Source organism: Athene cunicularia (assembly GCF_003259725.1).
Source record: "Athene cunicularia isolate RWA chromosome 2 unlocalized genomic scaffold, athCun1 chr2_part1, whole genome shotgun sequence".
NCBI lineage: Eukaryota > Metazoa > Chordata > Aves > Strigiformes > Strigidae > Athene > Athene cunicularia.
Window position 1 is genome coordinate 132029479 of NW_020799095.1, and position 19391 is coordinate 132048869.

General features: G+C 36.5%; 1 protein-coding gene across 1 annotated transcript; it reads left to right on the forward strand.

Moving 5' to 3' along the window:
* Positions 1 to 240: 240 nt before the first annotated feature.
* Positions 241 to 19256, forward strand: ATP6V1C1 (ATPase H+ transporting V1 subunit C1). Its single transcript, XM_026842191.1, has 12 exons — positions 241 to 461; positions 2924 to 2991; positions 4131 to 4216; positions 5236 to 5330; positions 10270 to 10361; positions 11448 to 11546; positions 12885 to 12953; positions 14186 to 14278; positions 14365 to 14458; positions 14979 to 15076; positions 17410 to 17536; positions 18669 to 19256. Exons 1-12 carry the CDS (start codon positions 330 to 332, stop codon positions 18762 to 18764), a joined length of 1149 nt encoding a protein of 382 aa, XP_026697992.1. The 5' UTR covers positions 241 to 329; the 3' UTR covers positions 18765 to 19256.
* The last annotated feature ends 135 nt before the right edge of the window (positions 19257 to 19391 follow it).

The following is a 19391-nucleotide window of genomic DNA, read 5'->3' on the forward strand; positions in this document are numbered from 1 at the left end:
TGTGGAATTGTAGTTGAAAGATGCTATTGTTGCAAGCTCAGCCCACTTTAACTTGCAGGATGAGCAGTTTAAAAAGACTTTCCAACAGTGCAAATGTGATTTGGAAAATAAGAAAAAGTGAATTTGGAACCATATGATGATACTCTTGGTAAACTCTCTTATAGTGACTGGAACTGCACTTTAGTAACATGGAATGAGATATTTTTCTTCAGGCAAAGCACTGAATCCTGAATTAATGGCATATACTTTCTTCCCCCTCCTCACTTCCCTTCTAGTAGCATTTTACATCTATCTTCAGAAGCAGAAAGCGTCAAGATAAAGACTCAAAAATGACTGAATTCTGGCTGATTTCTGCTCCTGGGGAAAAAACCTGTCAACAGACATGGGAGAAACTACATGCAGCAACTACAAAAAATAACAATCTTTCTACTAATTCTAAGTTCAATATTCCAGACTTGAAGGTATGTAAGTCCCATGTCATGTCCTAAGAAATATCTTGCATCATCTTTGTTTCTTTAGACTAGAACTGTAGATGGGGAATACTTGCAGACTTTTCAGAGAGAACAGCTGACATCTTTTGATGATTATGTGTGGCTCTAAAACATAATTTAGACAATGGTTATCTGTCTGAAATTCTAAGTTAAAAATTCTTCACCCTTAAAGGTTCAGCAAGCTGCATTCTTTCAATTAATACAGCAGTTTTTCCAGAGATAGTGGTCTTCATACTGCTAGCTGGAGAAGAAAATGAGAAGAAAAATGGAGACTTGTGATCTGAGTATTCAGATGATACAGTTTCCTTTCATTTTCTTGGGTTTTTTTGTTTGCTTTTTTTTTTTTCTTTGGTTTTGGGGTTTTTGTTTTTTCTTGTGAATTGTCTGCTGCTCCTTTTCTGGCTGAGATGCTGTGAAAAGGCTCACTTTAAAATAAAGGGGTTGATCAAATAGCTGCTGCCTTTTCTCTGTCTGGAAGTAATGTTCTTCAGTTGGAGTAGTGGTCTCCATCTGAACATTCCAGTGTGACCTGCCAACATGTGTTGTAGCAAATGGGAGGAAAACTGTTTGAACTGTTACTGTGAGAAGTGAACTGAAACAAAATCTGAAAGCAGTTTCTCTTGGTTTAATGCAATTGTCAGGTTATGGAAAAGTTATGAGCCAGTGTATTCGTTAGGGAAAGGTCATCCTGACACATGAATGTTTTTTGAACAAGAATTTTTAACTCAGTTTCACTGAGTGAAAGCTCATTAAAGTATGTCATAATGAAGAGAGAAAAATGCCACCAGTCTTGGCCTACAGAAAGGATCAAGTTCAGGTGGCGTGATGCCTTGTTTTTGTCTCTGCTAAGGAATTGGGCCTAGGACACAAAGTGCTTCAGTGTGTCTTTTAAGAGGATCTTCCAACTGCCATAATTTACGTTCGCATTTAGATTGTCCTGAGTTGTTTCAAGAGATAGAGTAGTAAAGGTAAGAAGAGGGACTATAATGACTGTCAGTCTCTTCCTAAGAGATCCTTGGATGTGAGTCAGGACACTTTTCAAACTGTAGGATGCCTACAACATTTAGAAAAGTTATCACTGAAAACTGATGTGGCCTATTAATGTTATAAATGATTGGGTTTGTTTCTACTCTACTTCCTAGAAGGGGCAAAAGCCAAGTATACTTCTCATACAATGGGAGACAGTCTGGGTTCTGTGGACCTGGTAAAACTGTTTAAGGAGTGAGATCATGAGATCCTTTAATTAAAACTCATCAAAACAGTGATTTAGTCTCCACTGAACAGCAGGCTTATTGCATAAAGACTTATCCTGTGGCTTGTGACTAGCCAAAACATTAGCTTCCTTATTTTGCATGTAAGTCAGAAGGAGGTGTGGCATGGAGAGTGATTTGGTTGTGATGTTACTTACATAATTGTGCTCCTTTCTGCTTTAAGGCTAACGAGAAGAGGAATCATGTAAAGTTGAGTGGTCAAATATGTAGAACAATGATGCTAGACTTTGCTATAATAGCATCTAGACTAGATGGAAGATTCACTTATGCCTAATAATATTTTAGCTACTAGTTTATATTTCTTGATGAAATATTAAAGATAAGGGTTTTCATTTTGAAGGTATCTCTTACTTTAATTGAACAGAATGAACAAATACGTAAGTACTGAGAGAACCAAAGAAACAAAGAAATTATATGACCTATTTAAAAATAATCACACTTCAGCTGTATAACTTGAGCATAGTTGTACTGGTTTTATGCTTTTTGATGTCTTAGACCCATCTGAGATTTGTTTATGCAAAAGCTAAACAGAGTATTTTACTGTGCTGCAATTTTCATGTTTAAATTATACCGAGTGTAAAACGGTGTCATCCCTGGCCCCAGAAGGGTGTGTGTATTGCTCTAGATTATTACATGAAATTAAGGAAGAAAGTGTGAAAGCTTGTAGACAAGCTAGATTTTCCATCACTCCAGATGCAAAAAGTCCAGACTTTTGGTCTGACTGCTTCAGTACTCTTGTATTTTCAAAGTTTTCAATGTTCTGGTTGCCTCCAGCACTGAGATACCTGATTACAGAAATTTCAGATTTGATCTAAAGTAGTAAATCAAATGCTCAGGCAAGTGACTTGTGGGAAATGCAGCCAATTAGTAATGTAGAAGTTGTTTTAACATATTCTGGATGATTGGAATACAGGACTGAAACTGAACCAAACTAGAGTGAGTTAGATCTGATACAGTGATAGTTTAGGAGTATCTTGAGCAAATGAACTTTTAAGTTGATGAGAAAATGTGATTTTGTTTAATCTACAAGTCTGAAATCTTAGAGTATTTTATGTAGTTCTGCAAAGCTACCTGATCATGAGATTTAGCTTTTATTGTTATTTGGTTTTATCTTTCTATGTTTATATGCAATTGCTAAAGCATTTTGATCTTTACTTCTAGGTTGGCACACTGGATGTTTTGGTTGGTTTGTCAGATGAGCTGGCTAAACTGGATTCGTTTGTGGAGGGGTAACTATTTTTACTAGCATGCAAAATACTAGAATAATGATGTGATAGTTTGAATCCTAATAATACACAGGTTATTTCCATCTTTTTTTGTTTCATAGTGATCATCTGCTGGCAGTCAACAAGCTAAGATTTCAGGAAGCAAAGCTGCTGATTTTCCTAATATCTGCACTTTAAAAAAGCAAAGCCTGAACTTCTTGCAGAATAGTGGGACATTATGCATTGACAAAGGATGGTTCTCCCTGTAGTAGTGCTGTGTGCTGCTGTGTCCTAGAGAACTGTTAAGGGTTGAGCTTGACAGCTGCAGGAAGTAATAGTGAAATAGAGTAAAAACTTCTTTAGCAAGTTAAAGTAATATTTACAGACTTTGAGAAGGTAACCACGTTGTTTCCTAATCCACAGAGATGATTAAACAGCATTAATATTAAAATGTAAAACCTATGAACCTATTAATCTTGAAGAAACTAATGGTCCTTTGAAAGTGATTTTGAGCTAATATAGCAAAATTTCATATAATTGGAACTTGTGGAGCCATCTTCTGTTTCAAGGAGAGAAGTGTTAAGCAGTTGTTTTTAAATGGAAAACGAAACTATTTGGCATGACACATGTGAGTAATATTAAACATAGCTTTTTTAGTGGGGAAGGCAGGTCTTGAGTGTCATATCTCATGAGGGCTTAGGGCTGGGGTTTCTCCATAGCTGTTCAGTTATCTGTAGTGTTTCGTTGTCACAGTTGTCTTGTGTTTAATTTGGATTATTGATGATTTCTACCTCGCTATCTATTTTTAGAGAGGCGTTAAGATATTGAAAGTACCACAGGCTTCAAAAAAAGATATGTGTATAGTGAGATTACACCTGAAGTCAACCCTTGTTACTTGGAGGCGACGAAAGTAGTCTCACCTTGTTGAGAACTGATGAGTGGCAACATTAGACAAGGATTTATATAAAGTTTTGGCATGTATTTGACAGGTTGAAATCCTTCTGAGTCTAGTTTGTGCTATTGGAAAGCTTGTATATAAAGCAATCAACTCCTTCTTCTCAGATCCAATCTCAGGCAATTTCAGATCAGTTTCATAAATGTCATTTCTCAAAATGACAGCTTTTTAAATTCTTTTTTTAATATCTTTATCTTTCATTTTTCAGTGTTGTAAAGAAAGTGGCCCAGTATATGGCTGATGTTCTAGAAGACAGTAAAGATAAAGTTCAGGAAAATCTTCTGGCTAATGGAGGTAAAGTGTTAACCATGATATACACACCCTGAAAGTGTAGGAGGGAAGGCAGTCATCGTGAAACGTACTGAATGCTGCTTCTCTGTGTGACATCCTGCAAACATAGTTTAGGCATGGAAGTAGTTTTTTCCATGAGTCACTTGCCCTGAAACGAATTATAGGATCCAGAATGGCAAGAAATTAGATCTACATGTTAAATACTTACAGAAGCCTTTTGATCCTTTAGGGCTGTATTTTGTCATCACTCGTCTCTGGTGGAACATAAAAATTACTGTTACTGATCACTGTAAACATGTATTGTATTTTTTTTATTAGTCTGTCATCTGAGTAGGTATGTTTTTATGTAAGCTATGCTGGAACACTCAGTTGTTCCCAAATTTTGATAGAATGTCTTTATAGGACTGCTTGTCTCATGGAAATATTTGTTCATTTTATTATAGTACAGAGTTGCACTGGTCTCTAAATCCTTATTTTATTTTCAAAGCCATTTCATGAAATTTAACACAGCTTATATTGATGCAAGAGAGGCTACTGCGAGTGGATTAACATGAAGACAAGTGCAGCAGTCCTAATTAACACAGTTATTCTTAGATAGGGGCTTGGACTATGTCTTTCTCACAGATAGTTTTACAAAGCTGTTGCTTCAGGTGAGCCACATAATCTTTGCTTTTTTTTTTTCCATTGTTTTCCATTTTTTTCCATTTCCTCCCTTCTCCTGCCCAGTTTTCACACAAATCAAAAAATAGTTGGTATTCTCTGTACTTCTCTGGCCATCGTTAATTTAATAATAAATCTCATTTATAGTCTGCAGAGGTGGAGAAACCAATATCTTAAGGCAGATGTCACAAATAACTTAAAACTTGTTTGTTACTTTGAAATTTCTTAAGCAACAGGGTCTACATGTGAAGGTCTACCAACAATATGTTACAGTACTCTTCTGTTACAACAATCCTACATGGACTATAATACATAGGTCTTCTTATTGTCTGTCTTAACAAAGTTGTTCTTTAATATTTTAGTTGACTTGGTCACCTATATAACAAGGTTCCAGTGGGATATGGCCAAATACCCAATCAAACAATCCTTGAAGAATATTTCAGAAATTATTGCAAAGGTAAGGTAATTTGTTTTAAAAAAAACTTTCCTGTTTGAACTTGTGATATTTATGCACAAAACTTGGTACTCAGAGCCATTTGCCTATTTTTATTAGCCTCATGTAACTTTGATAACAATAGTTATGAACCTGGTAGCAGTCTCTATGTTTGAGTAAGCAATGCAGTGTATTAGGATGGGGATAGGATTTGGGAGTGCTCCCTGAAGACCATTGTGCTGTCTTTTTGTCTTTTCTGGTTTCTGTTTCCTAAGATCACTGAGTTAACAAATAAATAGCTAGCAAATGATGGCATTTAGGTTTAAATTCTGCTGTACTGGCATGCCATTTGTCTGATGTTCTCAAACTTTGTGGGCTTTTAGCAGTGGGCTTTTAGCAGTGAACCAGGGAATGAACTTACTTTCTGAAAGCTATGGCTCTCAGATGTGCGGGGAAAAATAAGCCTTCAATGTTAGATGTAAGAAAAGCTCATTTGCGTATTGTCATGGGTTTTCCCCCTGTCTTTACCTCACTAAAATTTTTTGCACTTTGGGGATTTCCTTTGGTTTGCACTTGCTGTGAGCATAGATAGGGATCCTTAGCAGTGACTTACTGTATTCAGCCAAAGAGTTCTCTGTAAGCTATCCTTGCATTAGTATCTTCACAGCTTTTTCAGTTTTGTTTTCTGCTTTCTGTAATCTGAAAACTGACTCTTGGAATTATCTGTGTCAATAAAATACGTAAGGAAAAAGAAACAGCTGCTCTGGGTACCTATAGAGACAGTTCTTGGTGATGTATATGTGGGGATTGGGCTAAGTGCTGGCAGACTTGTGCTTTGCTGATACTGCAGATTCTCTAGATGTTAGTCTTTCTGCAACTATTAATTTAAAATTTCTGTAGAAATTATAAAATCTTAATATATGGTACATAGCTCTCTGAGAATGCAACTAATGCTTTCAGTTTGGTATTTTCTTTGGGGCTATCACTGCATCTTCAATCTACTCCACAAATTACACTTAGTACCTATTCCTGGAAAACATCTGCAGTGTGGAGTTTTGCTGGAGGAAGACTGACTGTCATATGACTCTTAAGATTTCTGCATTAAAAATATCAGATACCGAGATTATTATTTTGTATCTGGCACTACTTAAGTACATAAGCCTTTGCTTCTTCAGAAGAAGATACCAGAATGAAGCATTCCGCTGTTTACAGATACTGTTTGCCAGGTATAGGCATGAAGTTTAGGTTGGGAGAAGAGAAATTTGATGGGGAAAGAGGGACAGAGAGAACATAAGACAGGGTGAAGTGGTTTCTACAAGTCTTATCAGGGAAGTTGTTCTTGAAAAAGTTCCTTTCCTTTGGTTTGACCTTAAATAGGAGTGAACATTACTGAATTAAAAAGAAAAAGTCTTCAACCATGTTTTGTCTAATTTTTGAAACTTAACCTGTTGCTATAGTATAGAACTTGGTTTTATACCAGTTAAGTTTGTTGATAAAGCAACAAAGAACATGGAGGGATATGCCCTTCACTGAAGTATTACCAAGGATTCAGTGCGTGTTATCCTGTGTCCAGGAGTTTGCTAATTAAATTACCTGCTTGCAGCAAAGTTGTGCTCCAGAATTTGAACTTGAAATAACTGGCTTGCATTCTTCATCTAATTTAGGAACCTCATTAAATTACTAGACTGGATACTAAGAGCAGAGAAACCAGTCTTCTGGAGTTTGGCCTGAATCATCCTGTTGTGGGTTTTCATTTCTCTGCATGTTTATCTGTACCTGTCTTCTATAGGAACAGCTTCAGGGACACCTGTGTCGTAAATAAGTCATTTGAAAGATGTTTTCAGTTGTGAGCTGCAGATGTGTGTCTGTAAAATGTAGAAGAGAAGGAAGATAACTGAAATCGCCTTACATTCTTGCAAAAGTGATACCTAGGAAATAATGTCACAGGACTTGAAGCAATTTTGTCCCAAGTTAATGAGTCCTGATATAGTTAAAATAATTTTGGCATGTGATAAACATGAAGATACAGGAAAATTGGTAGAGCTACATTAATTTGTGAAGCCTCTTGACATGTTGATGTCAAAATAACTTGAAAAGCTTGTCAAATCATGAAATACTACTTTTACTGTATAGTTTTATATTTTCCTCACTATAGCAGCAGATTCTGATGTCTGACAAAATAAGAGTAATGGCAGCTGCAGTGGGGAGTTTGTCAGTTGAGGAAAAGTTATAGTGGTGTTGGAAACATTTAAAATAAAAGGAGATCTACTGAATCTATCAGTAAAGATTTTTAACTTTCAGAAGTATTGTGAACTTCAGTGTCAATACTGAAGACTTCGAAGACGGTATCTGTGCTGTGTGAGAGCTGTCACTTAATCTAGTCATTCTCTGTATTTATTTGAAATTATTATTGTAAGACTGTTATGCAAGGAGACAACCTCAGTAGCCTTAGGGCCCTAGTTCAACATTTTCAGCATCCCCGGTATCTACTGAAGTACAACAGCTCAATTGTATAGTTATAAGAAGACACTTCGGTATTGCTAACGCCTACGTAAGTGCTTTAAATATCTGGATTGTGCCATGTGTAGAAATGGGCCCACTTAGTTTGATGCTTTCTTTAGCAATATCACGAGTCTGCCTCATTTTGCAATGACATTTATGAGTTATTCACCAATTCTACTACCAAATGGAAGTTTGTATTTTTGCTTTATTTGGCAGTTTTTACACAAATACATTTTCAAGAGCTCTGCTGTGACATTGAGGTTTGTGGTTCTGCATTCTCTTAACGTTTTAATAGGAAGCAAAGCTGATTCTTACAGTAAACTCCAGTCAGTGCAGCAGTAACAGGCTTCTGTCTAAGCAGTCATCGTGGCTACTGACTTTACAAATTAGAGCAATTAGAATATTGACAATTAGGAAATGGTGAATGGAACTGTTTTATAAAGGCAGTGTTTGGTATCAACGGTTTTTGCTTTTTGTCACCGAACAATGCATAGTTAAGACTGTTGTTGAAAGTTTTGATCCTTGGAAAAGGTGAAAGGGAAGATTGTCAGTCTGGGAAAAAGTCCAAATGCACAAAGGTGCTAGCTTCTACTTGCTTTTTCCCTAATGCTCTATCAAAAAAAGTGTTAGTGCCATTTCTTGTAGTATAAAAAAATTTCCATGAAGATGTGCACTTCGTGATTCCTACTGAAATGTTCCACATGCTTTGCCATCAGTTTAAGAATTTAAATAACTTTACTCACCTGTTTAAAAAGTAAATATTTTGTTTAAAGCATTGCTGTATCTGTAAAGGTGCAAGCTGTTAACATGTTACAAGTGACCATTCTGGCAGTTTCAGGCTTTTAATGACCTTCCTGCTACAGACAAGTGGATTTATGTGTTACCATAAATAAGGTTGCTATATAACTAAGTGACTTTGCTTTTAAGAGGGATTTATTTTGTGGAAATAAAATAGTATCTTGATCCCTAAGCTGAAGTGTTGTATGCAAACAAAATGTTTTGTCAACAGTCATAAGTCCTAATAAAGAGGAGAGTCCCTTGACTGTGTTCAGATAATTGTCCCTGGGAAATTTTATGTTTGTGCCTACATACCATAGTGAGGAAGCAGTGAAGGAGGGAGTAGGCAACATTACAATGCCAGACCAGTACTGTACCATGTTCTTTCAGTTGCCCAACATTCACAAAGTATATTGATTTTAAAATACTTAATTATATAGCATATATGCTGATAGGAGTATGATTAAATGTATAAGACCAACTAATTTGTGTTGTTCCCTTTGCTGCCAAGTTACCTAGCTGGGCATGAAGCATTTCTGGTACTCATTCTAATTAATCCTGGAGAGTGGATTTGAGAAAGGTGGCTTGCTTCAACAGCAATGGGAAGCTGAATGTGAGAGTCGGTCTGAACAGTAAAATGGTTGGAACTTTGTTATGAAAGTTTGAAATATGATTGAAGGCTGCCAGTGACATTAAATGTAGAATGCTGCCTTTGCTTGATTTGACAGATATATTTATTGTCTGAAACAAGTTGGATTCAAGCCTGAAATACTGGTTATCTGTCTACCCTGGAACTTACCCTGTGCAACTTCAGACGTTCCAGAATGCATACGTTTTTACTAAATGAAGAAAGTCTCAATAAAACAGATTTTTCTTTATACTTGTAAGCTACTGATAATGTAAAACAGCAGCATAGAAGATGTCTTTGTGAAGGGAGATGGTGATACAATTTATTGTATATACCTTTACAAACATACAGAACAGGAAATAGCTCTGTTTGGGCGGGTGAAAAAAAGGCATAAAATAATTGTGACAATATTTAGAACTGTAAATAGTAACAGCCATTTGGAATCAGGCAGATGGTGCATTTAGTTGATATTCTGTCTTCGAGTGACCAAGGCTGTTTGTCTCAAGGAAAGGTGCAAATTGCAGTAAGCAAATACAGAGCAGCAGAGTCTCTTCTTAAGTTGTAGATAATACAAAGCATTAAGATTTTGAGTTACTGATTTGCTACTTGTAAAATTGTACCATCATTCTTGTCACTGAAACTCTAATGAGGGGAAATTATAATGAGAAGTGAGATAACAGCAGGAGGAGATGATGTCCAGTGTTCGCAAGTGTACTTGTATTACGTAGGTAGGTAAACTTCAGATGATCTCTCCTGCCAGCTATGGAGTGTGAGATGTCAAGGTGATGGAGTAATGATCAGCTGGATGTAGTAGTATGTCCAGTTCATATCAGAATATGTGTAACTTTTATTATTGGTTGATTTTCCTTTAAAGGAATTCTAACTTAGAGTTTTCTGAGTGAAGTTTGTCAAGCACTAGAGAAATAAACATTTTAACTTGCATATTTTTCATTAAGTTGTTGACATCATTGTTGACAGATGTAAGCTTTGAAATTGAGAAATCACTTAAACTATTCTAGTTCTTTAGACACTGTTCCTTTTCTTTATATCTTTAAGGGAGTAAACCAGATTGACAATGATCTGAAAGCAAGAGCCTCAGCATACAATAATCTGAAAGGGAACCTTCAGAATTTGGAAAGAAAGAATGCGTAAGTCACATTATTGCTAATGTAGCACAGGAAGGTTACCTAACTATGAAAACTTAGTTGTGTGCAAAGAGGCACAGACTCTAAGCTTGATGTATTTTTGAGGTGTTTATCAATCTTGAATAACCGCTGCCATAAAAGAACATTTATTAGCAGCTGACTTGCTGGCAGTAGCTCACTTGCTTGATAACCAATTATGAAATGCCCCAAACCATGTACAAATAGTTTAAATTGCTGGAGCTTCTGAGAGAAGCTTGCTATCAAAGCGGTGTGTAACAGTGCTACTTAAGAGTCTGTCTAAACAAGGACATCTTTCCTTGCACTCCAGTTTATGCTTCAAGCATATTAATGTTACTGGCTTTCTTCCCTCAAAATTAAGGAGCAGAGACACAGCTGTTGCATACATGCAAGTAATAAATTAAACAAAGACTTCATGCTGTCTTGTCATGTGCATATGTTGATTATTTGAAATACAGTTGAGGTACAGTGGTTATTCTGTGCAAATATGGCTGATTGATTGACCCAACCCTACTATTACAGTTAATGGTACAAGCCTGCTGGCTGATTCAGAACCATGGGTCATACTAATGAAAGTTATTTTATGAATGAGCCTTGAGCTCTGTCTTAAGCCATGGCAATTTGTCAGCTAAGCCCCATTAAATCTGTGTATGTTCTTAGTCTTTTTGAATATGCTGCTTTAAATTTTTATTGAGGTTCTGTATGTAGGTCATACTAGGTTAGTTATAACTCCAAGGCTCCATATACTAGGCTTCACAATTAATGGGTTTAATGGTTCTTGTGTTTTTAAATCACTTTTTTAAGAGAAGTCAGTTTAAGTGCATTAGGTATTTGGAATATGGAAATGACACGCAGCAGTGGAGCTACTAAATAAAAACTTTCAGTGACTTTAGACAGTAAGATATAAAATGCACATAAGGACATTTTTTTTTTTTTATTGCTCTGCTAATAGTGAATGCTTAATAAAATTTATTTTTGAGAATGCTATACTGTCAAGCACTGGGAACTGTTGTGCAGATGAATTAAATTCTTAAACACGTATGTATTCTGTCTGGTTTTGTTTCTCTGCAGGGGAAGCTTGCTAACCAGAAGTCTTGCTGATATTGTAAAGAAAGAGGACTTTGTACTTGATTCAGAGTATTTGGTCACGTTATTAGTGATTGTACCAAAGTAAGTTTATTGTTTGTCCTAAAAGCAGGATAAAATAAGAAATTTAAATAACTCATCCCACAACCCTATAATACTATAGGAAAGGACATGTGAGTTGGGGGTTTTCCTGAATGAACTAACACAGCCTTTTGGAAGATTAATAGAGGCAGATGAGCCTGTGTACCTGTATTTCGTTGTTCATGAGAACTCATCATAAGGAATGCTGAGTGCTCATGAATTTCTTAAATAAACTTATGTTTCTTATCTAATATTAGCCATGGCTAGTCATGTTGAAGAAGGTATCCTTATGAAAATAAGTACTCAGTAAAAACATGACTTGTCTTATATTAGAAGGCTTAATGATTGAATTATCCTGGTTAGGACTATTCTGGCTTTCACCACTTAGTGAGCAAAGTGAACTCTTTACTACTTTGTTCTGCACTTTTTCAGATTGCCATAGTGCTGTTTTTTTACTTATCTAAGTCTCAACCAACGGAACACTGCTTATGTCATGTCAAAGGTTTACTGGGAACAGGTTGTTCTTGCCTTAAATGTTTAAACAACAAAACCCCCACCTTTTTCCCTGGCCAAGGAAAGTGGTGATAGAGATGTCCTTATGAATCTTGTAAAATGAGGAAATGGCATTAAACTGTCTTTCTGGATTTGGGAACAGAAAGAGCTTCTAACTTGTAAAGATAGCCAGTAGGCTGATTATCACATGAAGCGGTAGTCTGTCACATGTGAAACTCTGGTGAAGGCAAAAGTTTTGCAGTGGCTTTAGCAGAAAACAGGTGGTTAGTACATCTCAACTGTTATTTTTCTTTTACTTTTGACTTGGTTTTGGTGTTGAACCATGGAACCTCTTCATCACCAACTACAGAAAGGCAGGGCTTCCAAAATTCTCAGTGGTCCTTCAGGCGTGTACAGGACTCTGGGGAACACATTTGGAATTGTGGAAAAAGTATTCCTATTAGTAACTAGTAAGAGCAGAGTTACATAAGGAGTTTCTGATAAACCTTGATAGTTAAGTCCATTTGGTCCCCTGAGATCTTTAAGTAAAGATGAGTAATTTAATTTCATAGTTCTTTGATTTAGAAAATTTTACATTTTTAAACTCATAGGAATACTGAAGATAAAATATCTTACTTTTGCTACCATTATAGTTTATTTAGCAATAATCTTAAGAACAGCATGAGGACGACTGTGCCTGATGTCTTGTGTATTTCTGACAACATACACCTGGGTTGGAAGATGTGATAATAAAATGTTTTTAACATTTTTTAGTAAAAACTTGATCCATTAGTCTGAGATTTCTTACTATGGTACTAAAAGTTTAACCATAACCTGTGTGTTCCCTAGGTTAAATTATAATGACTGGGTTAAGCAGTATGAAACGCTAGCAGAGATGGTTGTACCACGTTCCAGCAAGTAAGCTGTTAAATGCTAACTCTCATATTTGAATGTGCTATATTTTGTAAGTGTTCATCTGTAGTGACTCTGAATTTTAAAGATTGATCAAAAACTTGTCAACATGTCTAGCTTTATAGATTTATCTGATCAAGATTGATTATGTTGTAGTTGAGTAAAAATTCAAAGGATTTGTAACTCTAGGGCTGACAAAGTTATCAAACTAACTTATGTCGGAATAGTAAAAGAATTGAAAAGTTAATCTAGTTCAAATCAGGCATGTTCACCTTCAAGGCAGTGCATGGTGAGGTTTAGCAACAAATACTAGTTGCTAGCATGTAAGCTTTATGTCTGTATTCAGAGGACTTGAAACAAGTTACATATACCTTTGAAAGCTGCTAAAAATGAAGAATGAAAGCGTAGATGGTTTTATTGTGCACAAAGACAAGTAACTTGTCTCTTCTCGGCTCACGAAGGTCCTCAGTACCAAGCTGGTGCTTGATGTCTGTGATGGGTAAAACTGAGGCCAGGATTTGATAATACTGTTAAGCCACTTTTCAATGTGGTTACAAAGTTGCTAAATAAAGTCAACTTATATAGCTCAAAGCTTTGCTGTGTTGTTAATTTTAACTGACAATGAGGTTTTGATCAGGCAGATCTGATACTACCAGCTCTATGCCAGTTATAAAACTTGAACTTGCTCTGGCTACCTTAATATTTGAGTTGGATCAACTTAAGTCTAGTGGGACATCTGCCAATGATTCTTATTTAATTATTGCGAAACCATGATCTAGAAATAGCTTGAGGTGACTTGTTAAACTGTAGGATAATGTTTGTACTAAAGACAGTGTGATTTTTTTTTTTTTTTTTTTTTTTTTCCTAAGGTGAAGTACCAAAATAAGCAGTATTGTCTTGAACTATAACATAGTAAATCTAAGGGTAATCTTTATGGCCTAAGAAACACTTTTTCTTAACCTATGTCTTTTTAATTTGTGTCCTTTTCTATTTTAAATCAATTTCCTTTTTCTTCAAAACATGAATTTCTAAGACACATTTTTCTAACATGCATTTTCAGTATTAAACCATCTTTAGTTTCCTTTTCTGTAAAATTATCTTAACTTGAACAAATTATACAGACATGTATGAAGTGTTTCCAAGTGGTGAGGTCTCTGAATGTGAAATGGAAACTGCCATCCTTTATGAAAGTGTGGTGACTTGAAACTTATTAATTCTGAGACTTTTTTTCTGTGTAGTGTACTCTTTGAGGATCAAGATAGTTACCTTTGTAACGTCACCTTGTTCAGGAAGGCGGTGGATGACTTCAAGCATAAAGCCAGAGAATATAAGTAAGACTTATTCTGTGTGTGTTCTGTCTCATGCTTAGAAGGATCTCTAGATAGTCACTTATGATTGTATTCACTTCCAAATGCAGATTTATGGTCCGTGACTTCCAGTATAATGAAGAAGAGATGAAAGCGGATAAAGAAGAAATGAATAGACTGTCAACTGACAAGAAGAAACAGTTTGTAAGTCTATATAAACTAGTCATTATAGAAACATAAGACATCTAAGACTTCTTATTGCTACATAACAATTTCATGAACTTGTGATTCTGAGAAAGCATTGCAAGAATGACATGACATAGTCAGCCTGCCACCCAATCTGCTTAGGGATAATTGAGTTTCCTGTAACACAGATGCTCCTCACTGCATTAAACCATGTGCTAATACTGCAGCAGATAATATATGAAGTTTGAAAATGGACAAGTGTTTGAAATAATCACATATTACTACAGTGGTACTTAATATAGTTAACCCACAGAAGCTGAGATGGTGTACTGAAGAGACAATGGAAGTCTCATTAGATTTCTCTTTACCTAGTATCAAAACACCCTTGAGCCATTATGTCTGTAGTGAACTCTGTCTTTAAATTGTCTTTATTATCTCAGTACAGATACTGAATATCTGCTCAAACATGCTTAATGGGCTGAATTGTTTTTGTTTAAGTTTGAATAGCATAATTTTTTTTTCCTCTTCCCTTTCACAGGGGCCTCTAGTTCGGTGGCTGAAAGTTAATTTCAGCGAAGCTTTCATTGCATGGATTCATGTGAAAGCGCTACGAGTTTTTGTTGAATCTGTTTTAAGGTAATAAGGCAAACCTGAATAGTGCTTTTCTTCCTAGACTTTGTAAGAATTTACATCTAGCTTGGGTTTCTCAAACTGAGGTGTGTCAATGCCACTCATCTGGGAAGAAGGAAACAAGTAGGGCAGTAAGAATAGCTGATGTCAGTAGCTTTTGTTGCCAGTTGTGGAATATTTGAATCATAGAAAGGCTTGAGTTGGACCTTAAAGATCACCTGGTTCCACCCCCCTGCCATGGGCACAAACACCTTCCACTAGACCAAGTTGCTCAAAGCCCTGTCCAGCCTGGCCTTGAACACTGCCAGGGAGGGGGCAGCCACAGCTTCTCTGGGCAACCTGTGCCCGTGTGTCACCACCCTCGTCATAAAAAAATTTCTTCCTTTACATCTAATCTAAATCAACCCTCTTTCAGTTTAAAACCATTACCCCTTGTTCTACCCCTACACTGCCTGACAAAGAGTCCCTCCCCATCTTTTCTGTAGCCCCCTTTAAGTACTGGAAGGCTGCTATAAGGTCTCCCTGGAGCTTCCTCTTCTCCAGGCTGAAAAACCTCAACTCACTCAGCCTGTTCTCATAGGGGAGGTGCTACAGACCCCTGATCATTTTTGTGGCTTCCTTTGGACTCGCTCCAAGTCCATGTCCTTCTTATGTTGGGTGCCCCAGAGCTGGACACAGCTCTGCAGGTGGGGTCTCACTAGAGCGGAGTAGAGGGGGAGAACGGGAGAATCACCTCCCTTGACCTGCTAGCGATATTTCTCTTGATGCAGCCCAGGATACGGCTGGCTTTCTGGGCTGTGAGTGCTGGCTTATAGTCAGTTTTCCATCCACCAGTACCCCTAAATCCTTCTCCGCAGGGCTGCTCTCAATCCACTCATCGCCAGACTCTATTTGTGCTTGGGATTGCCCTGACCCATGTGCAGGACCTTGCACTTGGCCTTGTTGAACTTCATGAGGTTTGCACAGACCCATCTCTCAAGCCCGTCCAGGTCCCTCTGGATGGCACATCCCTTCCCTCCAGTGTGTTGACCACACCACACAGCTTGGTGTCACTGGCAAACTTGCTGAGGGTGCACTCAATCCCACTGTCCATGTTGCCAGCAAAGATGTTAATCAGTGCTGGTGCCAATACCAGCAGCCCCTGAGGAATGCCACTTGTCACTGCTCTCCACTTGGACATCGAGCCATTGACTGGAACTCTTTGAGTGTGACCATCCAGCCAATTCCTCATCCACCAAGTGGCCCATCTATCATATCCATATCTCTCCAATTTAGAGACAAGGATGTGTGGGACAGTGTCAAACGCTTTGTACAAGCTGAGGTAGATAATTGTGTATCTTGCCCCTTGAGTAGTCTTTCCACCAGTGCTGTAGGAATTACAAGTATTCTAAGTTGCAGCAAGGCATTTTTGCTGATTCTTACCTTGCTTTATGAGCTGCTTGTAAAAAGAGCTTACTGTATCTTCTGTTTAAGTGGGAAATGTGAATAGTTCAGAATAAGAAGTATTCAGTCTTTGAGTAATATAACTTGACATCTTGAAATGTATGCTTTTTCTTTTAAAACATGCCTTCCTAAGAATTTTGTAATTATACTTTCAGGATGAAACTACAATATTCGAACTATAACATTTCTCTGCTGCTTCTTCTCTTACCTATCCAAAAGTATAGTTGCTAAGTTGACTTAAGAACAGCTGTAGTTGTTCCTCAGAAGGAAGGACCTGGATTTTTTGAGTTGAAAGGGTTTCTGCCCTAGTCAGAAAAAGGAAAGTATTTTTTTAGCCTTTTTGGTAAGTTATCATAAAGGAGACAACCAGATGAGAAGAATTTTTTTAAATCACATTAAATTGCATTCTAACCTGTTTCATAGCTGCTGTGAGCTTATTTTGACGACAAACTTGAGCAAGCAAGAAAGCTGTACTTGGTTTGAATATTGGCAAATATTTCCACACGCCTAGAGAGCAGAACTAAGTAGAACTAAGTAGAGACTAGGTTCTCCACCTAGTGGCATAAGCAAAGTCTTGCAAGTAAATTAACGGGAATGTTCAAAACTTAGTCTGAAACTTTAGGTAACTTTGAGAGGTGTACTAAGTAGTCAAGGTTTTTAAATTATTTAAAAAGCATTTAGACTTCTGTTTTGTTGTCTTAAACTTGAAGAAACGTCTTGCTTTACTGATACCTTGTGAATTGTCGAAACAGAATGGTCTTGCAAAAATGAAAATGAGCAGAACTTCCTCTTCAGCAGTAGAGTTCTTCCTCAAAATAAAATAAAATAATTCTGCTTTGAAAGATAAAAGAAGGCTTATTTCAGCATTTTCATACTTTTCTGCTTGACTTCCTCAGGTATGGTTTGCCAGTTAACTTCCAGGCAATGCTGCTTCAGCCTAATAAGAAAACAATGAAGAAACTGCGGGAAGTTTTGTATGACTTATATAAACACCTTGACAGCAGTGCAGCAGCTATCATTGATGTAAGTATTTTTGTAACTGCTACTTTCCTTCAACATTAGGTTTAGTCTGCTTAACCAAAAAAGTCTATTTGCTTTATTAAAAAGCTGTACTGCTCTATCTTCTCCATCATTCTCTCACGGTACAGAAAAAATATGTCTCTCTATAAAAACTGTCACTTCTATTTTACATTTTTGCAAAGCAGATGGTATTTAAAAGTTGCAACCAATGCATCTTACAAGCTGTCTCATATAAAGTCTGAAGTAATTTCTTCTTACTGCATTCTTTCCTACTATTGATGTAAAGATATGGGTTGCGCACATATCCTCTAAGAATTCAAAGTCAACTTTGATCTGAAACTAGGCTTAAGGAAGTTGAACATGCTTCATATCTCTTTTGAGCCCAGAAGGAATACATAAATTGTCCACAGTCTACAGTAACAGTGGCCTTAATACTGAAACAACTTTTTTTTTGGTTGCATCACTGCCTTGTTGAGTGAACATACTTGTCCTTCTCTGCTGAAGGAGGCTGAATTGTTGTCAAGATGGAGTCATCCTTTCCATCTGTAGAGGTCTCGTTTTCATATTTAAAACTGGTTTGCTGTGAGGCCTATTCTACTAATTTGTATTGAAAAACGATGCTTTTCATAGTTAATGATTAACTAAAGATAGGCCTAAAAATGAGTTCAGCTGAATTTAAGAAAAAATAAAAATAATCCTTAATTTTATATTTAATGTTTTGCCAAAGTATTTTCAGGACATTTTGGGGAAAGGGAATGTGAACTAGTTAAGATGAGAATTAAAGATGCTGAACTTAATGTAACTTCTTGGATCATTCAGCACCCTGTAACATTCTTTTCCTAGGCTGTCTGTTTAGTAGTAGAGAAATGTAATTGCAGTACTTTTGCTTCCATTTAGCAGCAGTGTGTTTACTATAGAAACATACATGGATTACTGATACAAAATGGCTTAGATTTTGAAAAAGCATTTGTATTTAATTTTGAAAAATACTTTTATTTGTCAGAGTTCTACAGTCACTTGAATGTGAAAATTTAAGCTTGGCCTATTTTCTTTTAAAAAATACAAATGTTTAATCTACTTCTGAATAGGAGTTTGAATTGTAAGAGTATAACTGGTTTCAAAATTTTCTTTGCAGGCAACTATGGATATTCCAGGCTTAAACCTCAGTCAGCAGGAGTACTACCCATATGTATACTACAAGATTGACTGTAATTTGCTGGAATTCAAGTAAAAGTTCCCTAACATGACAATCTTCTCAGTGTTGGTGTAAACAAACAGAAGTGAGGTTGAAGTATAGTAATACTTTTAACACTCTACTAATCTTATGCTTGCTTCTTATGTTAGGTGAATTTAACACACAGTGGTCCATCTCTAGACATTTTCTCTTTAATCTGCTTTTAATCAATTATGTCTGTAAATGTATATTGAGAGAATTGAAGTATTTATAAACAGAGTGATTTATTTAAGGAAAAGCTCATTCCTCTTTCCTATGGTGGTCTGTGTTAATTCCATTTACCATTGTTTATAAAAAATGTTTACAGAATAGTGTAAATGATCATGGCCATTTTGTTCATTTGATTTAGTAGATACAATTGTGTTAACGTTGTTGAACTGTGATGTAAAGTATGTAAAATTGGTATGAAATTGTGTTTTCTGAATGGTTTAAAGTTACAATTTAAGCACTGTAAACACAGGAAAAAATAAACATACCTGTGCAAATGTGTCACTTCCTTGTACCACATATAACTGTAAATACCTGTGTCTACACTGAAGCAGTGTATTAAGTCCTTGAAACTGATGTTACGTCCTGCATGCAGTGGTGCAGAAATGCAATCGACTTCAGCACAAATACTTTTAA

What these genes read in the sequence shown, in the direction of transcription:
- ATP6V1C1 (XM_026842191.1), top strand. Translation starts at nt 330, where the DNA reads ATGACTGAATTCTGGCTGATTTCTGCTCCTGGGGAAAAAACCTGTCAA. An exon ending in TCAATATTCCAGACTTGAAG is followed by an intron (nt 462 to 2,923) that starts GTATGTAAGTCC and finishes CTTTACTTCTAG; the next exon opens with GTTGGCACACTGGATGTTTT. An exon ending in GTGCAGCAGCTATCATTGAT is followed by an intron (nt 17,537 to 18,668) that starts GTAAGTATTTTT and finishes TTTTCTTTGCAG; the next exon opens with GCAACTATGGATATTCCAGG.